The 27,396-nt window shown below is 41.4% G+C and overlaps 1 protein-coding gene across 4 annotated transcripts; it reads right to left on the bottom strand.

The window, feature by feature from the left end:
• Positions 1-467: 467 nt before the first annotated feature.
• Positions 468-27,142, bottom strand: LOC110503526 (myeloid leukemia factor 1). Of its 4 annotated transcripts, XM_021581885.2 has the most exons (9): positions 24,521-25,275; positions 24,089-24,174; positions 23,340-23,348; positions 23,058-23,220; positions 4,221-4,307; positions 3,899-4,039; positions 1,623-1,782; positions 882-1,029; positions 545-660 (listed from the first exon to the last, which is right to left on the bottom strand). In XM_021581885.2, the coding sequence occupies exons 2-9, from the start codon at positions 24,097-24,099 to the stop codon at positions 576-578; spliced, it is 804 nt and encodes a 267-aa protein (XP_021437560.1). In that variant the 5' UTR covers positions 24,100-24,174; positions 24,521-25,275; the 3' UTR covers positions 545-575. The 4 variants fall into 4 exon arrangements, with proteins under 4 accessions (XP_021437557.1, XP_021437560.1, XP_021437559.1 ...); XM_021581882.2 differs by lacking the exon at positions 24,089-24,174 and having other exon boundaries at positions 468-660; positions 24,521-25,254; XM_021581884.2 differs by lacking the exons at positions 24,089-24,174; positions 24,521-25,275 and adding an exon at positions 25,408-27,142.
• Between the last annotated feature and the right edge of the window lie 254 nt (positions 27,143-27,396).

The following is a 27,396-nucleotide window of genomic DNA, read 5'->3' as shown; positions in this document are numbered from 1 at the left end:
AGGTAAAATACATTAATAAAACAATGGCCACTACACATAAAAAGCACACAAGTTTGACGTCTAAGTGCACTTATGGACTTCAAATGTCTAACTGCATAAATATATACGTTTGTTTCCTTTTGATGCAATCTATACAATGTGAACATGACATTTCCAAAAGCAGAAGGATAATATTTCTGAGATAACATTGCTGTTGATCTGATGCCCAATGATATAACATGTAACAAATTATGTCTGCTCAATGTCATGATTCTGAAATCATATATCACATATAATTGCTAGTAGCTTTACTAGCATATAATTGCTAGTGTGCCTGTCTTAATGCTACTTCCACAGGAGTCCTGAGCTTTCTGGAAGAAGCTTGTATGGATCTACTCTGACAGAATAAGTTCCTGACTTGACAAGTGTTCTATACTTTACTTGGTAGCGTGAAAATGAAAGGGTAAAAAGCATATCAACAACTGGGTCATTGTCTGATTTTCTGTGAGACAAAATACCTGGAAACCAAGCTTGTCTTGGAGACAGGTAAAAGCATCAGAGTTGTTGCCTGACGTAGCTTTATTTGCTAGACATTTCTACTGCTTCGCCATGCCTGATCCTTTGACTTTGAGATCGTCGATGTGTATTTTCCTTCCTTCAGGTTTTGGTTTTACTTTGTCCCTGAGGGGGGAAATTAGAAAGCAGACATAAATCATTCATCCATCAACCCACATTTCAATAAACCATTGATCAACTGTAGTAGAATACTTGACACTTCAATCATAACCTAAATGTTCACTGATGTAGCATCCAGAAATGGTTTGTTTTGGTTTACGGCCACTCCTCCTCGAGCGGATCTGTCCTACGTGTCATTATATGACCTAGGACACATGATGACTGACCTACGTCCCTGGTCGGGGCCGGTGGCGGCAGTGAGGGCTGCCCGATGCACCACCCTAGGCTTGGGGGCCTCCAGACGGGACTTGGGGGCAAATGGTCGGAATTTAAACACCTCTTGCTGCCACTCTTCGTCAAAGGACTGCGCCTCGGCTATGAGGGGAAAGAGCAGAGGTTAGGGGTCAGGAACAGTTTAGGTATCACTCTGTAGGATGCTGTGATTAACCTGGCAAGGGGCAGTTCCTTGGAATTTGAATACCTTATTTTCTCTGAGATAGGAACATAACGGAATGTCTCAGACTATATAAACCCCAAACAGAGCTGGGATAGGAAAATCCTCTGACAGTAAATTCTGTATTTTTTATGACTATTCATCGAACACTGATGATAACCTATATGCCTTAAAATAATCATCAAAGCATCATAAAAAACAATTAATAAATTGGTAACACTTTAATTAAAGAACGCAAGTATTATGTGTTATTCTTATAAGCATGTGTGCACCTTTGTGATGTTTTTCAGGCTTATAATATGATATGTCTCTTTATATAGGACATTTTCAACAGACTCAAGTAATGATCATTATGAGATGATAATAAGACATAAGGGGGTGACACATTCTTTCAACATGTCTTACAGTGCATTAGAACCACATCATAATGCATATTACCTGCAGGGTTAAAGTAAAGTATTACCCTTTGATTTTTGGGGGGGATGCTGACCCCCTTACACTACAACTGACTTACATTCATCCAGATTCTGGAAGTCCTGGTTGAGCTCCCGCTCCCCTGTCCTCTTGTTGTGTTTTTTCTCCACCACGTGTCCTCGGTCCTGGATGTGGTGTCCAATGGACATCTTCTCCAGACCACTCTCTGAGTCCTTCAGGGACTGCCGAGTCTCCTTAATCTAGACACGGGGACAGCCAATCAGAATGAGTTACCAAAGAAGCGATGGACAATAATGACTGAGAAAGCCAGCATCAGGAAACTCTTGCTGTGTCAGACATTCAGTTGAAGTCAGAAGTTTACATACACCTTAGCCAAATACATTTAAACTCAGTTTCACAATTCCTGACATTTAATCCTAGTAAAAATTCTCTGTCTTAGGTCAATTAGGATCAAAACTTTATTTTAATAATGTGAAATGTCAGAATAATAGTAGAGAGAATGATTTATTCCAGCTTTTATTTATTTCATCACATTCCCAGTGGGTCAGAAGTTTACATACACTCAATTAGTATTTGGTAGCATTGCCTTTGAATTGTTTAACTTGTGTCAAACATTTTGGGTAGCCTTCCACAAGCTTCCCACAATTATTTCGGTGAATTTTGGCCTATTCCTCCTGACAGAGCTGGTGTAACTGAGTCAGGTTTGTAGGCTCCTTGCTCACACACGCTTTTTCAGTTATGCCCACAAATGTCCTTGGGATTGAGGTCAGGGCTTTGTGATGGCCACTCCAATACCTTGACTTTGCTGTCCTTAAGCCATTTTGCCACAACTTTGGAAGTATCATTGGGGTCATTGTCCATTTGGAAGACCTATTTGCGACCAAGCTTAACTTCCTGACTGATGTCTTGAGATGTTGCTTCAATATATCCACATAATTGTCCTGCCTCATGATGCCATCTATTTTGTGAAGTGCACCAGTCCCTCCTGCAGCAAAGCACCTCCACAACATGATGCTGCCACCCCTGTGCTTAACGGTTGGGATGGTGTTCTTCGGCTTTCAATCCTCCACCCTTTTCCTCCAAACATAACGATGGTCATTATGGCCAAACAGTTCTATTTTTGTTTTATCAGACCAGAGGACATTTCTCCAAAAAGTATGATCTTTGTCCCCATGTGCAGTTGCAAACTGTAATCTGGCTTTTTTGGGGCGGTTTTGGAGCAGTGGCTTCTTCCTTGCTGAGCGGCCTTTCAGGTTATGTCGATATAGGACTTGTTTTACTGTGGATATAGATACTTTTGTACCCGTTTCCTCCAGCATCTTCACAAGGTCCTTTGCTGTTGTTCTGGGATTGATTTGCACTTTTCGCACCAAAGTACGTTCATCTCTAGGAGACAGAATGGGTCTCCTTCCTGAGCGGTATGACGGCTGTGTTGTCCCATGGTGTTTATACTTGCATACTATTGTTTGTACAGATGAACGTGGTACCTTCAGGCATTTGGAAATTGCTCCCAAGGATGAACCAGACTTGTGGAGGTCTACAATTTCATAGATTTTAGGTGTATGAAAAAAAATCTCCCAAAACCCTATACACTGATTATGAACACCTGTTCTGAATGTGAAAGACAAAATATTTAAGTGCCTTTGAACGGGGTATGTTAGTAGGTGCCAGGCGCACCAGTTTTAATGTTTCAAGAACTGCAACGCTGCTGCTTTTCACACTCAACAGTTTCCCTTTGTGTATCAAGAATGGTCCACCACCCAAAGGACATCCAGCCAACTTGACAACTGTGGGAAGCATTGGAGTCAACATGGGCCAGCATCTTGTAGAGTCCATGCCCCGACGAAAGAGCATCTGCTAAATGACTAAAATGTAAAATGTTTTACATACAGATACATACTTATATTACTGTCAACAAATGTAGAATTTGCCCAGTTTTTTATAAACAAAAAAATATTTGTTACATTTTCTTGTGTAAAACCTAGCAGTACTACTTATTTCTCTGAGAGAAATATAAAGCATTTTGCTAAAAAAAAATATTTGTCTCTAAAATGAAACCATCAAGTGATAGAGTTTAAACAAATACTGTGCATGTCTGTCATTGAACATCCCCATGCCATGATTAGATAGTGAAAAAAAATACACCAATCTCTTTCATAATTTCTTTAAACAATAAAAGCTAATGAATGGATGTATAGCATTTTGGAATTAAACTCTTCTTATACTCTCTATATGACTCTGAGGGCTTGCTGTTCTCGTAAACAACTTCTTCCTTAGTGTTCAGTGCAGTATCATCTTGGAGAGCCCTCCCCCAGCCACTCAGCAGTATCTCTGGCCATACTTGAGTGTACATACCCCGCCAGGGGCGCGCCGTGTCTGGGAGGAGGCCTGGAACACTTTGGGGGGTTCGTCTCCAACCTTGGAATAGGTCATCACTGAGGAAGAGCTGAATGAGTGGGCGTTGGTGTTGCCGTTCGAGTCTGTGGACAGGTTCTCCTGGAAAACAACCCACACACAGATTGACGTGAGTATAAAGCCATGTAGAACACACGTGCTAAAACACTAATGAACAAAGTCTGTCATAAAAATAGAATTAATTAATTCATACTATTACCCTTCTAGTAATTATATTTGTATGGGCTGTGTGGGGTCTGAGAAGAGACACAACGTGACTCACAAAGTTTCTGTGCATGTCCTCCATCCTGTTCCTCACGCCGAACATCATGCTGTCCAACATACTGAATGGATTCTTCGAATCCATGTCCTGCAGAGGGAACAAGAACAATGGGCCATTCAAAACTAACTTTAAGGTCCATACCACCATTACAACAGACAACATCCATATACCATACAATATAAAATCTCCCTCCATGTATGTACATTCATAGGGGCAAAACTTCCACTAGTCGAATTTCCACTTATTTTCCCATTGACATCAATGCATGACTGGGTGAATGCTTGACTTTTGCTAAAGTAAGGATTCACACCATAGCTTAACAATTATACTCATAATCTAGTTTGTTAAAATCTATTTAGAAATGTAGGCTAACTTCACTCATCACTATATTGGACATCTTTCATCAATCAGAGATACATGGAGAGTGATTCCTTTGTCCGCCTGGAGCGTGGACACATTTTGACGTCATCAGAGTGTGCAGTTGAACACTGTATACTGTTATTTTTTACTAAAACATAACCAATACTCGTTAAATATACAGTACTTGTCACACCTACTCATTCAAGGGTTTTTCTTTATTTTCTATATTGTAGAATAGTGGTGGCATCAAAACTATAAAATAACACAAATGGAATCATGTAGTAACCAAAAAAGTGTTGAACAAATCAAAATATATATTTATATTCTTCAAAGTAGCCACCCTTTGCCTTGATGACAGCTTTGCACAATCTTGGCATTCTCTCAACCAGCTTCATGTGGAATGTTTTTCAACAGTCTAGAAGGATTTCCCACGTGTGACGCGTTTCAGGACACTAGGCGTATAACGCGAGTCACGACTTCACAGGAGAGCCATTTGAACGTTTTTTATTTTGATCAAAATGCGTTTTTTTTGGCAGAAAGGCCTTCTGGAACATGAACTTTCATGTGCCTTAATAACAAACTTATATGTCTGTAAAAATGAATAAAATTGTTAAATGACGAGCCTTGTTGGTTAAGCCACAGGAAAGTGAGCAACCTTCCCACAAGCCACGATTGGCTGAGATAATGAGTGGGCTGGACATGCCGAGAGAGGAGTTCGGATTGGTCTGCCATATAGACCTTCTGTCTATTTGAGCTGGTCAGTCTGTGTTGGTAATCCTGTTGAATGCTGTTTTTTATTTTTTTATTTTATGTTGCTCTCCACTTTCTGGAGGATCGAGTTTTGAAATCAGTGGAATTAGAGTATGATAGCTAAAGAGATGGAGAAAACACCGGCCTCCGGATTACATCTTCAAATTAAGGGCAACCGTGGCATGGCATCCGTGACAGGGAAACACGTCCATCATGCATGATGATGTATACAGACGGGTAAGATAGCTAGCTACATTTTCAGATATTACACAAAAGTGGTTTCATTTCAAGCTAAAGTGTACTGTTAGCTAGCTAACGTTACGTGTATGACCATATTATTCGTATCCCAGAGCCATTTGCTTTGCTAGTTAGAGCCTAATGTTAGCTAGCTAACATTGAACCTGGTTGGTTAGCTCCCAGTAGATTTGCGCAGGGTAGTGTTTAACTAGCTAACGTTAGCTGGCTGGCTGGTGTGTGATCTTACATGTTGTTTACCTAGCTAGCTAGCTACATGTCTTAAGCTAAAGTGTACTGTTACCTAGCTAATGTTAGCTGGCTGGCTCCCTAGCTAATGTTACGGGTATGACGTTATTACACCTGTTGAATATGGCCAGTGTCAGTAAACGTTGGCAAAAAAGCGTAATGAAATTATTGCCAACAGAGCTGGTTAGGCTGTTTCTATGTTATCCAGAGGTAAACAAATCTTCGGCCAGAGCTTTAGGAGTGCGCTATGAACGCTCCGCGAGCGAAACGAGATGGGTGGGGCTAAAGCTTAAGATGGTGTGAACGATGCTGAATTGGGTGTAGACAAAAAGCTCTAGATACCAAAACATTCAAAGACCATTTCCTCAAAAGTGAGTTAACAAATGTATCAACTTTCAAAGCAGTATTACTTTCCCATTGTTCCTCAAAATGCAGTGTATGATATACCATGTTGTAGCTGAGTCTCTACTTTTATCCAATGTAAAAAACACAATTTTACATTTTGCTACATAAGACCAAATCCAGGTGGTGAGTTACATATCTTGAGCACTTGTTGGCTGCTTTTCCTTCACTCTGCGGTCCAACTCATCCCAAAACATCTCAATTGGGTTGAGGTCGGGTGATTGTGCAGGCCAGATCATCTGATGCAGCACTCCATCACGCTCCTTCTTGGTCAAATAGCCCTTACACAGCCTGGAGGTGTGTTTTGGGTCATTGTCCTGTTGAAAAACAAATGATAGTCCCACTAAGCGCAAACCAGATGGGATGGCGTATCGCTGCAGAATTCTGTGATAGCAATTCTGGTTAAGTGTGCCTTGAATTCTAAATAAATCACAGATAGTGTCACCAGCAAAGCACCCCCACACCATCACACCTCCTCCTCCATGCTTCATAGTGGGAACCACATATGTGGAGATCTGTTCACCTACTCTGCCTCTCCATCTCAGTGGATAGATATGTTTTAGTAACGTGCATTAGTTGGGCATATGCAACCTTTGTGATTTGGAAAAAAACAAACATCACAACCGCAAAAATCACACTGATAAGTTAGCGTAGCTTTAGGCTGCGTCCGTTAGGGCACCCTATCCCCTTTATAGTGCAGAACCTTTTACCAGGGCCAATAGGGCTTTAAATCAACATCCTGTGCATGTTATTGGGTAAAATAGAGCTCTTTGTTTTACAATACTCGACCCAACCACATGATCCTAGTCTCTCTTGTAGTGGAGTGTAAGTTACAGTAACTAACCACAGGCCTCCTAGGACTGCTAGAGAGCTAAATCTAAATCACTAGGCTGAGCCACCATGGGTACCAGCCAGCCAGCAGAGTTGATCTGGCCCGCTGTGGGTGCCAGCTGGCTGGGGTAATATTTGACCCAACACCATCAACAGGAGGGGTCAACCAGCTCGTAAAACAACCAGGCCGTGTGTGCATGACCACACGCACACTAATACTGGTAGATACAATTGCATGCCTAGTAAGCATACACATACACTTGGTATTGGGTAAACACATGCATACTCCCACATCTTACCAATTTGGCATGGCACATATGCACTGTGAATGTGGCCTTTGCTCAGATTCACAATATATCAAATCAAATGTATTTATGAAGCCCTTCTTACATCAGCTAATATCTCAAAGTGCTGTACAGAAACCCAGCCTAAAACCCCAAACAGCAAGCAATGCAGGTGTAGAAGCACGGTGGCTTGGAAAAAGTCCCTAGAAAGGCCAGAACCTAGGAAGAAACCTAGAAAGAACTAGGCTATGAGGAGTGGCCAGTCCTCTTTGGCTGTGCCGGGTGGAGATTATAACAGAACATGGCCAAGATGTTAAAATGTTCATAGATGATCAGCAGGGTCAAATAATAATAATAATAATAATAATAATATAACAAATAATATAACAAATATTACATTATTACCATAACTCCAGCTAGATTCAAACTTGCTGTGTGTGTCTATAAAGATATAGTGTAGGTGAGGGGGGTTAGTACTTGCCAATGGTCAGCTTATGGCTGAAACAAGGAATGGTGCTGCATTATAGCATTTGAGTAGTCTGCCGGACTAACCGTGCTATCAACACAACCGAAAGGCGAAAGCGACTGGCTTATCCTCTGAAAAGCAGTACAATACAGAATGAACAGAGTGCAGAGCAGCAGCAACACAGACATAAGCACACACATATACACACGCACGCACTCACAAAGAAGCCTGAGAAAGCAAGGCACCACTGAGACAGGAAGGCTCATATACAAAATAGTGTCCGTCTTTACACATGTATTCAGTTTGTTCTCAGTATGTAGTCTATAGTCTCTTTAGCTTTGTTTTCTTGTTATATTACACTGTGAATCTGAACCTTAGCCCTTCCCACATTTTCATAGGGCCTAGAACCTGCTGAATGTGCAAATTGGGAGAAAGACTATTTCAGTCCTAGCCGCTGCTCCCCTGACTCTCTACTTCAGGGTGTTTATAACCCCTGGAGGCCTGGGCAGGCATCCTAAACATCCCAACCCAAGCCAGGGGCACCGTATGTGGATACAGACACCAGAGAGAGAGGGAGAAAGGTTGGGCTGGAGCTCAGCCTGGAGGGTGTTGAGAGAGCTATGCTCTCCATGTAATTGGGACCCGTTGCCATGGATTACAGGGGTTTAACACTGAAAACATATCCTCGTTCTGAAAAAAAAACCTGCATGGACCCAACGGGTGGGCACATGGGTGGGGTGCGGAGAGTCTGGGTCTATCTCGGTTGCTCGCTCAGCTCTTTTCCAAAGGTCAGGGTGATGTACGTAGCACGACGGGCCAATTATATCTCTGAATAGCATGTATAAACAAATAAATGCCCGTTACACTCGCATGTCGGGCATATTTTTAGATGGCCGCAGAGGTTGATCGTGTAAAATGTAAAGTATTGACTCGCAGGGGCTTTAATACATTATTTTGGGGGCGGCTGTGCTACTGCTCGATTTTTTAAAACTCATGGTCCCCTTTCCCCCCTCCCAGCCTGTCATGGCATCGCGTCTTACTCTTTTCCCCCCTCTCGCTGGTTAAAGCGGAGCTATGAGTCACACTGAGGCCAGGGCATAGGGCTTTAATTTCAGCTCTCAGGGATTGGAGGGACAGGCGAGCTGTGAAGGCATGGGTTCTAGGAACTGTTAGAAACCACTGGGGAGGCTAAAGATGCTACCCTAATAAAAAATAAAAAACTGGTCAGCAGATTAATGATACAGAGAGTAGGAGTAACTTTAGCGACAAAGTGCCCATTTCCTTTTATAAATCAAAACACATGATAAAGTTTTTTTTATTATGACAGGTATATAAAAAGCTGAAATGTGATTTTGGCTTTAATTAACGCAGTGAAATTAAATGAACCGAAATAAAACAATTGGATATTTTCTTTAATGAGTGATTAAAGTGAAGTGAAATAAAACAAACTCCTCTGAATCCAAGGTATCTTATGAAAGATTATATTAACTAAGCAAGTAGTTGAGTGTGATGGAAGGCAACGAAATGTGATATTCACAAACAGCCAAACAACCTTTGAGAGGAAAGACTAAACATATTCACAGGCTGGGGGGGATCGAATGCTCAGCAAACTGGCAAAAGAAACAGCAGCGCTACTTCAACGATGCTGTGAATGTCTGTGTGTGTGCGCGTAGGTGCGTGTGCTGATGTGTGTGCGCTCCTGTGTGCACGTATCTGATATAGGGTGCGGATTCACTAAAGCATGCGTGATACTTGAGATCGGTAGTGGAGCAATAATATCTTTCATAGCTGCTAACCCTTCTGCAGTGGGTGCCAGAGCACGCTTGCCAAGCAGATGGAAGAGCAAAAGGAACAACCCAAAACAACATCCACCCAGGGCCGGATTAATGCAGGGGCTTACCGGTGCTGAAACCACTGGGCCCAGGCCCGTGGGGGGCCCGGTGTGGAAGCAAAATAAAAAAATATATATATATATATACAGTGCCTTGCGAAAGTATTCGGCCCCCTTGAACCTTGCGACCTTTTGCCACATTTCAGGCTTCAAACAAAGATATAAAACTGTTTTTTTTTGTGAAGAATCAACAACAAGTGGGACACAATCATGAAGTGGAACGACATTTTTTGGATATTTCAAACTTTTTTAACAAATCAAAAACTGAAAAATTGGGCGTGCAAAATTATTCAGCCCCTTTACTTTCAGTGCAGCAAACTCTCTCCAGAAGTTCAGTGAGGATCTCTGAATGATCCAATGTTGACCTAAATGACTAATGATGATAAATACAATCCACCTGTGTGTAATCAAGTCTTCGTATAAATGCACCTGCACTGCGATAGTCTCAGAGGTCCGTCAAAAGCGCAGAGAGCATCATGAAGAACAAGGAACACACCAGGCAGGTCCGAGATACTGTTGTGAAGAAGTTTAAAGCCGGATTTGGATACAAAAAGATTTCCCAAGCTTTAAACATCCCAAGGAGCACTGTGCAAGCGATAATATTGAAATGGAAGGAGTATCAGACCACTGCAAATCTACCAAGACCTGGCCGTCCCTCTAAACTTTCAGCTCATACAAGGAGAAGACTGATCAGAGATGCAGCCAAGAGGCCCATGATCACTCTGGATGAACTGCAGAGATCTACAGCTGAGGTGGGAGACTCTGTCCATAGGACAACAATCAGTCGTATATTGCACAAATCTGGCCTTTATGGAAGAGTGGCAAGAAGAAAGCCATTTCTTAAAGATATCCATAAAAAGTGTAGTTTAAAGTTTGCCACAAGCCACCTGGGAGACACACCAAACATGTGGAAGAAGGTGCTCTGGTCAGATGAAACCAAAATTGAACTTTTTGGCAACAATGCAAAACGTTATGTTTGGCGTAAAAGCAACACAGCTGAACACACCATCCCCACTGTCAAACATGGTGGTGGCAGCATCATGGTTTGGGCCTGCTTTTCTTCAGCAGGGACAGGGAAGATGGTTAAAATTGATGGGAAGATGGATGGAGCCAAATACAGGACCATTCTGGAAGAAAACCTGATGGAGTCTGCAAAAGACCTGAGACTGGGACGGAGATTTGTCTTCCAACAAGACAATGATCCAAAACATAAAGCAAAATCTACAATGGAATGGTTCAAAAATAAACATATCCAGGTGTTAGAATGGCCAAGTCAAAGTCCAGACCTGAATCCAATCGAGAATCTGTGGAAAGAACTGAAAACTGCTGTTCACAAATGCTCTCCATCCAACCTCACTGAGCTCGAGCTGTTTTGCAAGGAGGAATGGGAAAAAATGTCAGTCTCTCGATGTGCAAAACTGAGAGACATTCCCCAAGCGACTTACAGCTGTAATCGCAGCAAAAGGTGGCGCTACAAAGTATTAACTTAAGGGGGCTGAATAATTTTGCACGCCCAATTTTTCAGTTTTTGATTTGTTAAAAAAGTTTGAAATATCCAATAAATGTCATTCCACTTCATGATTGTGTCCCACTTGTTGTTGATTCTTCACAAAAAAATACAGTTTTATATCTTTATGTTTGAAGCCTGAAATGTGGCAAAAGGTCGCAAAGTTCAAGGGGGCCGAATACTTTCGCAAGGCACTGTATGTATATATATATATATATATATATATATATATATAAAATAATCCAAAAATTACAAACAAATATTATCTATACTGTATACAGTGCCTTCGGAAAATATTCTCAACCCTTTATCCACATTGTTACATTACAGCCTTATTCTAAAATTCAACCGTTTTTTTCTCCCCGCATCAATCTACACACAATACCCCACAATACCCCATAATGGCAAAGCAAAAACAACTTTTTAGAAAATGCTGCTAATTTATTTTAAAAATTGAAATATTACATTTACATAAGTATTCTGACCCTATACTCAGCACCTTTGGCAGTGGTTACAGCATTGTATTGAGCTTGGCACTCCCATGCTTCTCTGCAGATCCTCTCAAGCTCGGCCAAGTTGAATGAGGAGCGTCGCTGCACAGATATTTTCAGGTCTCTCCAGAGATGTTCGATCGGGTTCAAGTTCAGGCTTTGGCTGGGCCACTCAAGGACATTCAGACTCCTGCGTTGTCTTGGCTGTGTGCTTAGGGCGTAGTCCTGTTGGAAGATGAACCGTAGTCCCAGTCTGAGGTCCTGAGCACTCTGGAGCAGGTTTTCATTAAGGATCTCTCTGTACTTCGTTCATCTTTGCCACGATCCTGACTAGTTTCCCAGTCCCTGCTGCTGAAAAACATCCCCACAGCATGATGCTGCCACCACCATGCTTCAACGTAGGGATGGTGCCAGATGTGACGCTTGGCATTCAGGCCAGAGAGTTCAATCTTGGTTTCACCAGACCAGAGAATCTTGTTTCTCATGGTCTGAGAGTCTTTATGTGCCTTTTGGCAAACTCCAAGCAGGCTGTCATGTGTCTTTTACTGAAGAGTGTCTTCCGTCTGGCCACTCTACCATAAAGGCCTGATTGTTGGAGTGCTACAGAGATGGTTGTCCTTCTGGAAGGTTCTCCCATCTCCAAAAATAACTCTAGAGCTCTGACAGAGTGACCCTTCTCTCCCGATTGCTTAGTTTGGCCGGGCGGCCAGCTCTAGGAAGTCTTGGTGGTTCCATCTTCCATTTATTGAGAATGATTGAGGCCACTGTGTTCTTGGGGACCTTCAATGCTACAGAAATGTTTTGGTACCCTTCCCCAGGTCTGTGCCTCGACATAATCCTGTCTCTGCGCTCTACAGACAATTCTTTCGACCTCATGGCTTGGTTTTTGCTCTGACATGCACTGTCAACATATATACAGTTGTGTGCCTTTCCAAATCATATCCAATCAATTGCATTTACCACAGGTGGCCTCCAATCAAGTTGTAGAAACATCTCAAGGATGATCAACGGAAGCAGGATGCACCTGAGTTCAATTTCGAGTCTAATAGCAAAGAGTCTGAATACTTATGTCAATAAGGTATTTCTAAAAACCTGTTTTTTTTCTTTGTCAATATGGGGTATTGTGTGTAGATTGATGAGGGAAAACATTTATTTTGATTCATTTTAGAATAAGGCTGTAACGTAACAAAATGTGGAAAAAGTCAAGGGGTCTGAATACTCTCCGAATGCACTGTATACTTTGCATCCCTCGTTTACTCAAGTGTTTCCTTTACTTTGGCAGTTACAGGTATGCCTACAGCCGGGAAGACCGCAGTTTGGGCAGCATACACGCCAAATATATTGCTTGTTGCATTGTGGCTATAGACATATAATCGATAGAAGGGTTTTGTAACCTCTTACCCTGGCAATTTGACTGTTAAACTCATGGGTACACTAGCAATGGATGCCAGTTCTGACTTGAATGGGAACTGCCATCTATGGATTATATTTCTATGGATGGTTGCAGCTGTTGCTTTGCCTTTTGCAGATTTTAAAATACAATCGCGGGAAAAATGTATAGTTTGGAAAGAAATTCCTACTGCTGCTAATCAGTCTGTAGAAAAAAATAGAAACTATTTTTTATTTAAAAAAAGCAAAGCCCTGCATCCACCAGTAGCTTTTCAAAAATCCCTACAACAGCCCACTGCTATAGAACTAGCCACCGCTGTGCACAGTGCACCCCACGCTCTTACCAACAACACCTTCAACTGTGAGCTAGCTTGCTACAGTAGCGCTCTTTAAAGCTCTCTAAAACAGTGTCTACCTCCCAAATGGCACCCTATTCCCAATGTAGTGCTCTACTAATGACCTATGTAGGCTGGTGAACGTTGAAAGTAATTACCAGGGATAAATATACTGGGCACATGGGGAGGGGTGCAGGATTAGTGAAAGGACACAGGGACTAAGTTTAGCACCTCAGGGCTTCTAAAGCAGGGCAGCTGCCTGGTCATCATGAGACCTTTATACTGGGAGAGAAGGTGTCTTTAGGGGAAATGGGAGGGAGCAAAGGCCCATTAGACAGATCTCGGTCATGACCATTAGACACCAAACGGAAGAAACCGGACTGAAAAAGGGAGAGACAACTTGAACTTGTTCAATAAGAAACACTCATTTTCAGAATCTGTTGCAAAATGTTTTAGAACATTTTTATGTCCTAATGAATATGACCATTAGACCATCGACCAATCCTCAAAAAGGGCTTTAGTTTTGGAGCAGTGGCGATCGGTGCCGTTTAAGGTTGCAAAGGGAGGGTATATTCCTGGAAACTTTCTAAGTTTACCAGTATACTACCAGAATTTTGGTATCATTCAAGGATGTTATCTAATATATCACAAGATGTCTAGTGGCCCTTTTGGGTACTTCAGATTTTTACAGGTGTCTAATTATCTCTTGCTCTCTTTCTGGTCTTATCACATGTAAAATATACCAAATAATTAAATAACATGATTTTCAAATAAAACATTTAATGACAAAGCTGTAAACATTAATATAAACCATCAACTTAGTTAATAACATTGGTGTTAATGAGGGTTTCAGCCTGAAATATCCTTTGTATTTGTTTTAGTTTATTTCATTTTATCAGTATGCATTTGTTGGTAATGTTTTTGCATCAAATTGGTGGCAGCAGTTGTGAAAAAAGTAAATATTGGAAGAGTTGTATAGATATTTGAAAATAATGCCATTGTTGATTAGATGCTTTTTTCATTAATTAGGCTATTTTCTCTTGAACATATGGTCTACCTACTAGAAACTCATTGGCAATATGGAAATAGAAAAAAATGAATACTATATATGAATTTTTCAAAAACAAGTTATTCAAGTATAATTGACCAAAGTTACAATAGATTGCCATAGATTTTCTGTTAATGACCAAAATTACTCAAGATTCCGGTAACTTTGGTAAACTACAGGTCGCTTTGCAACCCTAGCACCGTTTAAGATTATAGCATAATATAAATAATGACAATAATATTCATACGAGTCATTCGTATGAATGGAATATGAATGACTATAATTCATATTCCATTCACCCAGCTCAGTGTAACATTGATAGGTTTGGCTAGTAGCCTACTACATGTTTCTGAAATTTGCCCTATACCCATCATAAGGTTCCTACAACCTATCCTAAAAATGTAAGTTTGCAACTACGCTATAAAGGTTTGAGAGACAAATTTGAGTAAACAAAGTGACTAACAGTGATGCATTCAATACTGCCTTGCACACTCTTGCCTGCATCTAGCTGATCTGGGGTGTGTAATCATTAGTCCAAACAGTTGCACCTCCCGAGGTGCTGACCTGTTGCACCCTCTATAACCACTGTGAATATTATTTGACCCGGCTGGTCATCTATGAGTGTTTGAACATCTTGAAGAACAATCTGGCCTTAATGACCATGTACTCTTATAATCTTCACCTGGCACTGCCAGCAGAGGACTGGTCACCCCTCAGAGCCTGGTTTCTCTCTAGGTTCTTCCTTGATTCCAACCTTTCTAGGGAGTTTTCCCTATCCACCATGTGCTTCTACATCTGCATTGCTTGCTTTCTGGGGTTTTAGGCTCGGTTTCTGTATAAGCACTTTGTGACAACTGCTGATGTAAAAAGGGCTTCATAAATACATGTGATTGATTGATTCTGTTTTGCAACTAAAACAAGAGTTTCTATTGGACAAATTTAGGTAAGTCCCTCCCTGTTTTGTTCTGTTTCCATTTGTTCTGCTTCCATTTAAGAATCGTTTTGCAACAGAATTGGCGCAATGAATACACCTTTAATCACCCATACACACAGTTCACTTTCATAGCAGCAACACACAGCATCACTTGCTCTCACCTTTCCCCTTCACTTATGAACACCGGTGCACAACAAAACAGGTGTCTGTGACAAGGTAGACCTCTAAGACAAACATTTATACCATAACCGCTACACAGCCTACATTGTTGTCACCATATTAATGCTATTGTCACCTCCTGAGTGGCGCAGTGGTCTAAGACACTGCATCGCAGTGCTAGCTGTGCCACTAGAGATTCTGGGTTCGAGTCCAGGCTCTGTCGTAGCCGGCCGCGACCGGGAGGCCCATGGGGCAGCGCACAATTGGCCCAGCGTCGTCCGGGTTAGGCCGGCAGGGATATCTTGTCTCATCGCGCACTAGCGACTCCTGTGGCGGGCTGGTGGTTGCCAGGTGTACGATGTTTCCTCTGACACATTGGTGCGGCTGGCTTCCGGGCTGGATGGGCATTGTGTGGTTGGGTTGTGTTTAAGAGGACGCATGGCTCTCGACCTTCGAGTCCGTATTGGAGATGCAGCGATGAGACAAGACTGTAACTACTACCAATTGGATATCACGAAATTGGGGAGAAAAAAGGGGTGGAAAATACAAAAAATACAAAAAATAATAATAATACAAACTATAAATAATTAGTTAGTAAACCCACAATCAGGCAGTAGTGTACATCAAGCAGATTAGCAGTTACACCAGCGGGCCCTGTTGACAATACATCAGTAAAACAGAAAGCTTACCTTGACTTGGAAGAGTTGCAGTGTTGGATAGCCTTAGCCAGCTAGCTAACATAAATAACATTCCACTCTGTTTGTTTGAGTCAGGTTGTTGAGTAGGCTAAATTAGCTGCATTAGCTAAGTGAAATGTAAACTAAGAAGAAGAAAAAGATACAATGACATATAACTCTCTCACTCTCTACTTCATTTTTGATGAAGTTAATTTGTTCAAAACTGTTCAACTATTATCTTTCTCACTTGGAGTCGACTACTCACCACACTCTATATACTGCATTGCTAGCTAGCTGTAGCTTATGCTTTCATTACTAGATTTGTTATCTGATCCTTTGATTGTCTGGACAACATGTCAGTTCATACTTCAAGAGCTCTGATAGGTTGGAGGACGTCCTCCGGAAGTCATTATAATTACTACGTCTATAGAAGGGGGTGAGAACCATGAGCCTCCTAGGTTTTGTATTGAAGTCAATGTACCCAGAGAAGGATGGAAAATAGCTGTCCTCCGGCTACACCATCGTGTAATCCTCTAGAAGGTCTACATTAAGGCCGATGTAGACCTTCATTACAAAACAGTATGCTTTAAATCAGTTATTTGGTGACGTGAATATATTTAGTATAGTTTTATCTAAAAATTCTAACTTAAATGTCTAACTATTTTTTTTCTCCTGAAATTCACTGAGTGGGATGGTCTTCCCCGTCCTCCAATGTACCCCTACTCGATGTAAAACAACATAACCATGTTTTGTCACATCTCTTATCTCTCCCATTTATGAAATGTGTAAAAATATTTTACTTCAAACGTGGTTAAATTGATAGATATTGTGACACCCCCCTAAACTAAAAAAAAAAGCTGAATATGCCTGGCTGGAGGGCCACATAAGCTTATGTAACCCAATATTGCAAGCTCTGATATTGAGAAGATTTTGAATACAAGTAGTCAGTTGTCTGCACTACATACACAGACAGCATTAGCATATCTTAATTAGCATATTGGAAATATAGACCTGTAAATACAGAGAAACAATAGAAGGAAATAGCAAATACAGTACCTTCAGAATGTATTCACACCCCTTCACTTCTTTCCACATTTTGTTGTGTTACAGCTTGAATTAAAAACGTATTAAATATAGATGTTTTTGTCACTGCCCTATTCACAATACCCCATAATGTCAAAGTGGAATAATGTTTTTCGAAATAAGTTCAGGAGTAAACATTTGCTTAACCAGTCACATAAGTTTCATGGACTACCTCAAAGACCAGGGAAGTTTTCCAATGCCTTGCAAAGAAGGTACCTATTGGTAGATGGGTAAAAATGTAAAAAGCAGACATTGAATATCCCTTTGAGAATGGCGAAATTATTAATTCCACTTTGGATGGTATATCAAGACACGCAGTCACTACAAAGATACAGGCATCCTTCCTAACTCAGTTGCCAGAGAGGAAGGAAACCGCTCAGGGATTTCACCAGGAGGCCAATGACTTTAAAACTGTTTAATGGATGTGATAGGAGAAAACTGAGGATGGATCAACAACATTGTAGTAACTCCACAATACTAACCTAATTGAAAGAGTGAAAAGAATGAAGCCTGTACAGAGTAAAACATATTCCAAAACATGCATTCTGTTTGCAACAAGGCACTAAAGTAATACTACAAAAACATGGGGCAAAGAAATTAAGTGTCATGTTTGGGGCAAATCCAATAAAACACATTATGGAGTACCACTCTCCATATTTTCAAGCATAGTTGTGGCTGCATCATGTTATGAGTATGCTAGCAATCGTTAAGGACTGGGGAGTTTTTCAGGATAAAAAATAAACAGAATGGAGCTATGCACAGGCAAAATCCTAGAGGAAACCCTGGTTCAGTCTGCTTTCCACCAGACACTGGAAAATTAATTCACCTTTCAGCAGGACAACAACCTAAAACATGAGATCTACACTAGAATTGCTTACCAAGACGACAGTGAATGTTCCTGAGTGGCCAACTTACAGTTCTGACTTAAATCTGCTTGAAAATCTATGGCAAGACTTGAAAATAGTTATCTAGCAATGATCAACAACCAATTTGACAGAGCTTGAAGAATTTTGAAAAGAATAATGGTCAAATATTGTACAATCCATGTGTGCAAAGCTCTTAGAGACGTACACAGAAATGCTCACAGCAGTAAACACTGCCAAAGGTGATTCTAACATGTATTGACTCAGGGGTGTGAATACTTATGTAAATGAGATATTTCTGTATTTCATTTTGAATAAATGTGCAAATATTACTAAAACATGTTTTCACTTTGTCATTATGGGGCAGTGTGTAGATATGTGAGAGAAAACAAATCTATCTAATCAATTTTGAATTCAGGCTCTAACACAACAAAATATGGAATAAGTAAAGGGGCATGAATTCTTTCTGAAGGCACAGTATGAATATTTATGATTTTTGCTATCTGATTAATAGACAACTTTGCTGTCATTCAGTGCTGCATAGTTCTGCCTGACAGAAATGCATACACTAACACGTTTATGTTGTGGCTATTGTAATCTCATCGGCTCTAAGAAAAACAATTGGGCTCAGACACTGAAAACTCTCATTGCGGATTTTATTTGTTCAGCCCCTACTCTTGCAATACAACCTGACACTCATTGTCAAGAAATTCCATCAACTTAGTGGGCCTTCGCATGACATAGGAATGGCAGCTCTCCAATGTCAATGCCATCCCAAATCTCCCAGTCTGCCCTGGAGACGCCATACATGTTGACATGGTGACATTATAGGTATGGGGAGGATGTAACCACATATGATGACAAGCTCATAAGGCAGGTGTTCCCCACATTGAACCAAAACAACCTGACACTCATTGACGAGAAATGCCATCAACTTACTGGGCTTTCACATATGATAGGATTTGCACCTCTTCAATGTCAATGCCATCCTGAATCTCCCAGTCATCGATAGGTCCACTCCACCAACAGTCCTCCCCTCTGGCAGTTACCACAGACAGAGACACCATGGAATTGGACTGTCACATGTCAGTAGGCCGTTCAATAGCCAAAATGCCACCTGGAAAGTGCTGTCGTGCATTGCCATCATATGTACCTATTTTGCAATGCCTGGCCAGCCCATGTGATACCGGAACTGGACTTGCATGTAAAGAATAAGCTTTCATGTTGGGGTGACTCATGCATTGGTCTGGGAAACTGTGCGGTAATCCCAACATCCCTTTAAGGACATATGCCATCTAGGGCAAACAAGAGGCCCCTTAGGATGGTCAAACTGAAACAAAGATGTTATATGTCAGGGCTGCCCAACCCTCTTCCTGGAGATCTACCATCCTGTGGGTTCAGTCTAACCCTAATTTAACACACCTGATTCTACTAATTTGCTGCTCAACAAGACCTTAACTAGCTGAATCAGATATGCTAAATTAGGGTTGGACTGAAAACCTACAGGGCAGTAGATCTCCAGGAAGAGGGTTGGGCAGCCCTGCTGTATGTGATCATGTATGGTGGCTGGGGATTGACTGTGAGATAGTGGTCTTTGTGCACCATGCTTGACCAGCACCACCTCCTATGCAAATCCTTTACAGTCCATCAAAGCCCAGGGATCATCTTTAAAATGTACAGTATGTATGTCTGGAGCTGTGCTGCGTCCATCATAACACTTCTTCCTGAGGTCGCCATCACTGGTTCTGTCACCCTCATCTCCCGCTGGTCCTGTCCCAGACTGTATTCACAGCCAACTATCCACAGTTAATATCATCCAAAGTATCATTCTACCCAACTTCCAGAAGAATATTAAGGAATTTTTAGGATGTGAACTGCAGGAATTGTGACAAATTAAAAACTAAATTAAGCGTTGGAAAGGTCTATGGGCAGGTCTGTTTGTGACAGCCCTTTCAGACTCTCCTTCAGAACCCGACAACTAACCATTTCACTGCTGAAGTATCCCCAGAATCATTCAGGCTGAGATAACATTCCAATTAATCAAAGGGTCCTGTTGGCTTCAGGGTTGGGCTCAATTCGAATTGAAGTCAGTCGATTCAGGAAGTGATTTGAATTAAAAATTCTAAAATGTTAAAACTTTTTACATTAATTGCTTTTCCTTTTCGGTTTGTTGAGAAGTCATTGAAAATAGATGCCCTTTTCTCAATAATTGAATTAGAATTTCAGTTTACTTTCTGGAATTGACCGCCTTCAATTCAAATTGAGCCCAACCCTGGTTGGCATGCAAGCTTCAGCCCCTGAGAGTCTGCACCCAACTGTTGTAGAATTGGAAACTGATCACCACACAGCCCCAATATCCTGCCCGTCATACAGGAAAGATAGCTTGCCTAGAATGGCCAGTTACCTATGCAAGCTGGTCAGGCCCCAGAACTACAAACAATATTGGCTACTTTGTCTCCTCACCCTGTTAGGACACACTCATGTCCTGGTCACCTCAAAGACTTTTAAGTGTGCAAGGTTGATTCAGTTTCAGTGGGAAAGAGGGAAAAGGTTAGCGCTGTACATATACGCTACTAGAATGACTGAATGTTGTATTACAGGTTGCTTTCCTGTTACTTGGTTATGCTACTATGTGCTTTGTGTCGTCAAAGGTTTGTTATTATATTTTTCAGAATTGCCCATTGTAAGTGTGTGAATGAGATGAACACATTGAAAAGCTATTTGGATCTGGTATTCAAACAAGAGGCAGTGGCAGTGCCACCCATAGTTCTAGATATGCCAAGATGAAACATTTTTAAAGACAGAAAAACACATTCAATCCAAAATTAACAAGGGCAAATTATATACAGGCGAAGGTGTTTGAATGTAATCATGTTGACCATATTGGATTCCGAATAAAATGTATTTACACCAAATCAGTCTCTATGGGCATGAGTGTTGTATACAATTATGGAAAACATCTAATCTAATTCCGATGTCGGAGCTCACTTGCTTTACTTAGAGCAGATTACACTAGCCACAACATCAGAAAACATGTGTAACTGTATGTACTTTTGTCAGGCAGGATGATACATCACTGAATGAGAGCACATTTGAGATGGAAAGTTAGAATTTAAGCACGTAGCAAAAAGTAAAGCTTACATTCATCCTAAATATTTATAGCTGACATTTCCGCCTATTGTATCTCTGTGTTTATAGGTTTATATTACCAAGATGCATTACGATATCCTAATGCTGTTTGTGTATGTATGTATGCCAGACAACTGACTACTTGTATTTTAAAATGTTGCGATATCAGAGCTTGCAATATTGGGTTTACATGAGCTTATGCGGCCCATTTCCCCTACAGCCAGGCATTATTCTGTACTTTTTGAATTTAGGGGGTGTGTCAAAATATCCATCAATTTAACTACTTTTGCAGAAAAGTATTTGGATACAACCATCCATTTCATAAATGGGAGACATTAGGGATTTGAAAAAACATGGTTGTGCTTTGTTCTACCTCGGGTAGGGGTATCTTAAAAAAATGTGGTGGCCTTCCCACCAGCCTACATGTTCTATTTGCCTTCTGATAGAAAATGCATATAACTGCATTGCAAAGCTGAGCTAATAGGCTAGTGTTTAAATGTAATGAAACTGTAATTCAGTACTGTTGAAATTTACAGAGAAAATTAACCACACACTGAATCCTAACTTTGCACATGGTTAACTTTGCAATCATGCATTAATGTCAATGGATGATTTGCACAAAAATGTTATGTACAAGGATCTCAAGTCAGGATTCAGGTCTATGAGAAAACAGAACTATATTGTGATAAACTCATAACCAATGCTGTCATGAGAAATGTGTACAGTGTGTCCTTCCTGATTTGCTGCATGTAACCATGGGCCAAACAGCTATGAAAACAAACATGTCTGTTTTGACTTGTCTTTTCAACAGCTCGGGCAGCAGGGTCCTCAAGAGGGCCATTGGTGTGTTTGAGTGAGAAAGCACTGTGTCAGTGGAACAATGCTCTAAATATACCCTCCTCAGGCCAAAGATAGCTGGCCAGAGAGGCGAGGGGTTGCCCTTCTACAACCCACCACACTCTCCAGTGCCCCAGCAGAGCAGCAGCAGAGGTTCAATAAGCACTATAGCATCGCTGGCCTGACCTGGCAGCAGGGGGGGATCCGGTTACACGTCCATGGCCATTTTCCATCACGACCCCAGTAAACCTAAGCCCTTTTCTTTTTTATCTCTTTCGGCTGGTCAGCGTTCTTGTTTGTTTGAAAGCTGGACGCTGAAATGAGGGGGGTGGGTGGAGGGGGGCGAGTTGTGGTGCAGGTGTTTGGGTTCCTTCACTCACTGACACCGATTAAGGAGGACAGTATGTAGGTCAGGAACTGACCAACTCCTGGGCCAAGGATATGATTTCACATCTTCACCAAGAGTGTACAAGTGAATGGGGAGAATCTACAATGTACTGGGAGGTATGGTCGCCAGTTTCTGTTTCTCAAGCCAAGAGAACATAGCCTGGTCCCAGATCTGTTTGTGCAGACAAATGTTTGGCATGATAAAGAGTTGACATAATAGCACAAACAGATAAGGAGAACAAATCCAAAGGGAAATGCTCTCCAAGTAAGAAGACCAGCTTAATGATAGGGTATGAACTAGAGGCACTGAAGCAGTCACCTGTTTGAGATTCAAGCCAACAACCCTCTCCTGACCTGACATATCCTAGTCAGGATCTGTATGTGCTTTAGCCACATTGAGCATAGAAAATGCACTTTACAAATGAATTATTATTATTATGTGTGGGACCTAACCTTGTTCACCAGAACAACACATTGGCCCTAGTTACCCTACCCCAGTCAGTGTGTCACAGTCAAAGCAGCAGTCCTCACCCTGTGGTCCTCCCTTGGCACCATGCTAGTGTTGAGTTGGCCCCCGGATACGTGGCCCCTTTCCCGCCCGCCAGTCAGACTGGGCATGAAGTCCCGACCGAAGGGCTCTGAGAAACTCCGCATCATCTGTTGTACACGGGTATTGTGTGCCTGGAATGGATCCCTGTGGAGAAGACAAAGAAGAAGAGAGGGAATTAGCCTCAACGTTTCCAGAGATGCTGGTTCTGTAATTCTTTGTAGAATTGATGACTGTGCTGATGAGTGAAAAACAAATGGTCCTACCTTGACGAGCTGTAGATTGGAAAAAGGGAAAGTGGAGGGAGATAAAGGAAGGAAGGAAACTTCTTAACACCAGGCATTCACCATTTCATAATTTACTGTCTGTCATACAACCAAATTCACAATTATTATGAGTAGGCATAGTTGTATTAGTTATCAATTAGTGGAACACCTCCCCAAACACATAAATGAAGGAGGCAGTGTTGCTCCGCCTTATTTCTTAGGTCAAATCAGTGATTGGCATTTTTCTGTGTGAAAATAGTACAAATAGTCATAGCTAGATGTGGGGTGGGTGGGGACAACCGCAGGGTTTTGGGTGTTCGGAGCGGCTTCACTTCTGTGTAGAATATATGTTTAAAAAAAGAAAATTCTACTAATAAAAATAGTAATAGCAAGAACATGCAACTAGGCATTGCAAGTGGAGGGCTGGTTTGTGGACTGAAGATGGGGGTTGTATGTAACATTTATCATATTTTATTTCAGGCCTAAGATATGTCAAGGATCTAGGCCAGGTGATTAATAGATATTTCATTCTCTCACTTATCCTGGGGAATGGGTCACAGCATCTATTCACCAATGAAAAACACGAAGCAATGTTTTGCTGACACCGGTAACTCTATGCCTTGAGTAGTAAGTACCATGCTATTACTGTAGCCTACATGTTAACCAGTAGATATTGAAAGAAATTAAACATTGATGTCGGTGTGCCTTAGTTGTCATTTAAATTATTTAGAATATAACTCTATATATACACATGGGGCATAAGTCTTCAAGGTGCAGGGCAGAGCACAGGCAGGTAGCCATGCAGCAAGTGATAGCTGTTCAGCAGTCCGATGGCCTGGAGATATAAACAGTTTTTCAGTCTGGAACTGCTTATATAAGGAAATAGGCTATGCTGATAACAAAGCATTGGAATTGGGCACACAATTTCCCCATAATAATATCTTCAACCTATTGATTGTGAATGCAGCTCTTAAAATATAACATTATAGATAATAGCCTACACAGTGTCATTGTAGAGACGGGGTGGGTAGCATACAGTCGTTCTTGTCTAATTTCTGAGACAATGTGTCATGTTCAAAGTGGTGTTGACTTTTGACTGCTATTTAAAATAAACATTATTTTTCGAGAAAAATCTTCACAGTCGAATGAATGAGTGGCAGAATATAATAAAGACTACTTACGAGAAGAAAGGGTCCTCGTCAAATTCCCTGAGAAGACTGTTAAACATTTCCACGGGTGTTGGACGGGGAAAGTGAAGTATGAAATATATATATTTTCTGTCTCCTGCTATGAAGCGGCTCCAACGACCCGGTGTGTGAACGTTACAGCCCCCCGCGCTCGGTGTCAATGAAGTTACCATCGAAACTTGCTACATTTTAGAACGTTGGGCTGATGAACAACCAGCCACATGACTTCCGACGAACACTCCGATTGGCTGGCTATTCAAAGCTCGAGCGGCTCTATCAGCACAACGCAATGTTGTCCGTAGCTGTCGTGACAACGGAGCTCGCTCCATAAAAACAATATTCGAAGTTTTGCCTTAACTATTTTACCAGCGTGTGCCACAAGACCATACCGTTCTAAATTTTCTTGAAAAGCTGTCAGTGCTATTATATGATACAATATCTTGTTGCATTTTCAATTTGTGTAAATCCTATCATGAACTGATTTTAGCCAGAGTACGGCTGGGGATTGACTGCATTGTTTAAATGGAATGTTAGCATATTAGCAGTAATTGAAAGTTGTATAATGGAATAATCCCTCTCTAAGATTGTCTGGCTGGCTAGCAAGCTAACGCACCTACAGTGCTGATACATTCTCCACATTCATTATTTTACACAATTACTACTGGCATACTATAACGCTATTGATAATAGCCTACACTACTGACTCATTTTAGACAAGGGGTAGTACAGTCGTTCTTGTCCTTTATCTTTATCGTTTATATGTGTCATGTTCAAAGTGGTGTTGACTTTTGACTGATATTTAAATTAAATATTTTTTTTCTAGAAAAATATTCAGACAGTCGAATGAACGAGTGGCAGAATACAATATTGATACCACTTACGAGAAGAAAGGGTCCACGTCAAATACCCCGATAAGACTGTTAAACATTTCCACGGGTGTTGGAAAGTGAAGTATGAAATATATATTTTATGTTTCGAGCTATGAAGCGGCTCCTACGACCCGGTGTGCGACAGCCCCTGGTTACTATCGAAACTTGCTACATTTTAGAACATTGGGCAAGTAAAAATATATCCTCCAAACACCGGCTTCGAGGCGTGCCAATATATTCTCCAAACACTGGCTTCGGGCATTATCACTTAAATGGTCTATGTTTGAGCTGCGTTTGAAAGCAAAAGCCGAATTGAAAACATTATTGGAATTTTTGGAACTCGATTTTCATAATAGAATATGACTGATGGTAGACTGATGGTTTGGTTAACTAAACTAGCATGTCGGTTTGTTTGGTTACCAAGGCAACTACTGTAGCTATCTACTATACACTTGCTAGCTACTTCAGTGGATGTTGAACACATTTCTACCTGCAAATGAACACATTTCTAGCAGTAAATGTGTTGAATTATAGCCATGGTATAAAAGGGACAATCAACTAGGGGCAACAGAGCCACTCACAACCCATCATTGAAGGAAGCCGTGGGACAGGCCACATGGGCCACAGATACACCTTATGTCCACAATGCTGAAACTGACCTAGAAGAGAGGAAAGAGAGAGAGAGAGAAAACCCCCCACAAAAAAAACACAAAAATAATAATAATACTATCATGTGTGTGTATGAAAATGTGTAGATATGTGAATGCCCCCACCCCGCTCCCCCGGCACAGTTGTGAGCTATAATTTTAATGACGTTTTTTTATCCCTTATTTTTTTACTTTTATTTTATTTTTTAAAGTAAAACACCACAAACTCATGTCGGGAAAAGAAAAAAGGCGAAACTAATCTACGCCCGTTCTGATAAAAACCTTAGGGCATCTAGCCTCCGGGGATGCCTTGCTTGACCACACCCTCCTTCCTTGCTCCTGGCCTGCCTCTTCCACCAATCCAATTGTTTCTAATGGACAGAAAAGAGCAGAGGCTCTGAGCTGTCCGATCAGGTCCATTGTCTACTACTACTTGCACGTCGTGGGACACACCTTCCACCTAGTTCATTATTTTCCGGAGAACGTATAGCGTTCAGACAAATTATTTATGCTACTAAAATCAGTGAAATGTACGCTAAACTGACAACGGAGCGAAGAGCAGAAATCTCAACTAGTGTAACCGATGTGAACTGGCTAGCTAGTTAGCGGGGTGCGCGCTAATAGCGTTTCAGTCGGTGATGGCACCCGCTCTAAGACCTTGAAGTAGTTGTTCCCCTTGCTCTGCAATGGCCGCGGCTTTTGTGGATTGATGGGTAGCGATGCTTCGAGGGTGGCTGTTGTCGATCTGTGCAGAGCCCAGGTAGGGGAGAAAAACTGTTACACTAGCAAGCAAGTCGCAGCAATGAAGAACGTGAAGGGAGGGATAATTCTGTCAGGGGTGAGATTTTCGGCACAACACCTGCACTAAACTGAGTACCAGTCTCTTTATCTAACATTCCACTCCTTGACATTGCCAAAGAGTTTGGCCTTTCGGCAATCTCAACATTCAATATGCAGCTGGATTTACAGAACAGTCGCTGATAGTCGGAAACAATATATTCTTATGCAACGTGTGCGCTAATTTGGCACAATATAGAATTGGAATTTTAAGAACAAACTACCATTACGACCTACTGCTGTAATTCAATGCAAGATCATGTTGTTTGAGGTAGCTAGAGAGTATCCGTAATGAGAGACAAATGAAGAGGAAATATTAGCCAACAATCAAGCAAGCTTTTAGTTGCATCTCATCAATGACAGGAAAGAAATGCAAAACTGGCAGCTGTCGTCCACAGGGGGGGTCACTGTTCCAACGCTACAGAAGTTGGCTGATCGGCATGTCCAGCCCCAAAACACTTGTGGGTGTCATGGAGCAAAACGGAGAACACAACCGTGTTTGTGAGAGTCTCATCTT

This window comes from Oncorhynchus mykiss, chromosome 24 (assembly GCF_013265735.2).
Source record: "Oncorhynchus mykiss isolate Arlee chromosome 24, USDA_OmykA_1.1, whole genome shotgun sequence".
Taxonomy (NCBI): Eukaryota; Metazoa; Chordata; class Actinopteri; order Salmoniformes; family Salmonidae; genus Oncorhynchus; species Oncorhynchus mykiss.
This window is presented reverse-complemented; position numbering and strand designations above follow the sequence as displayed.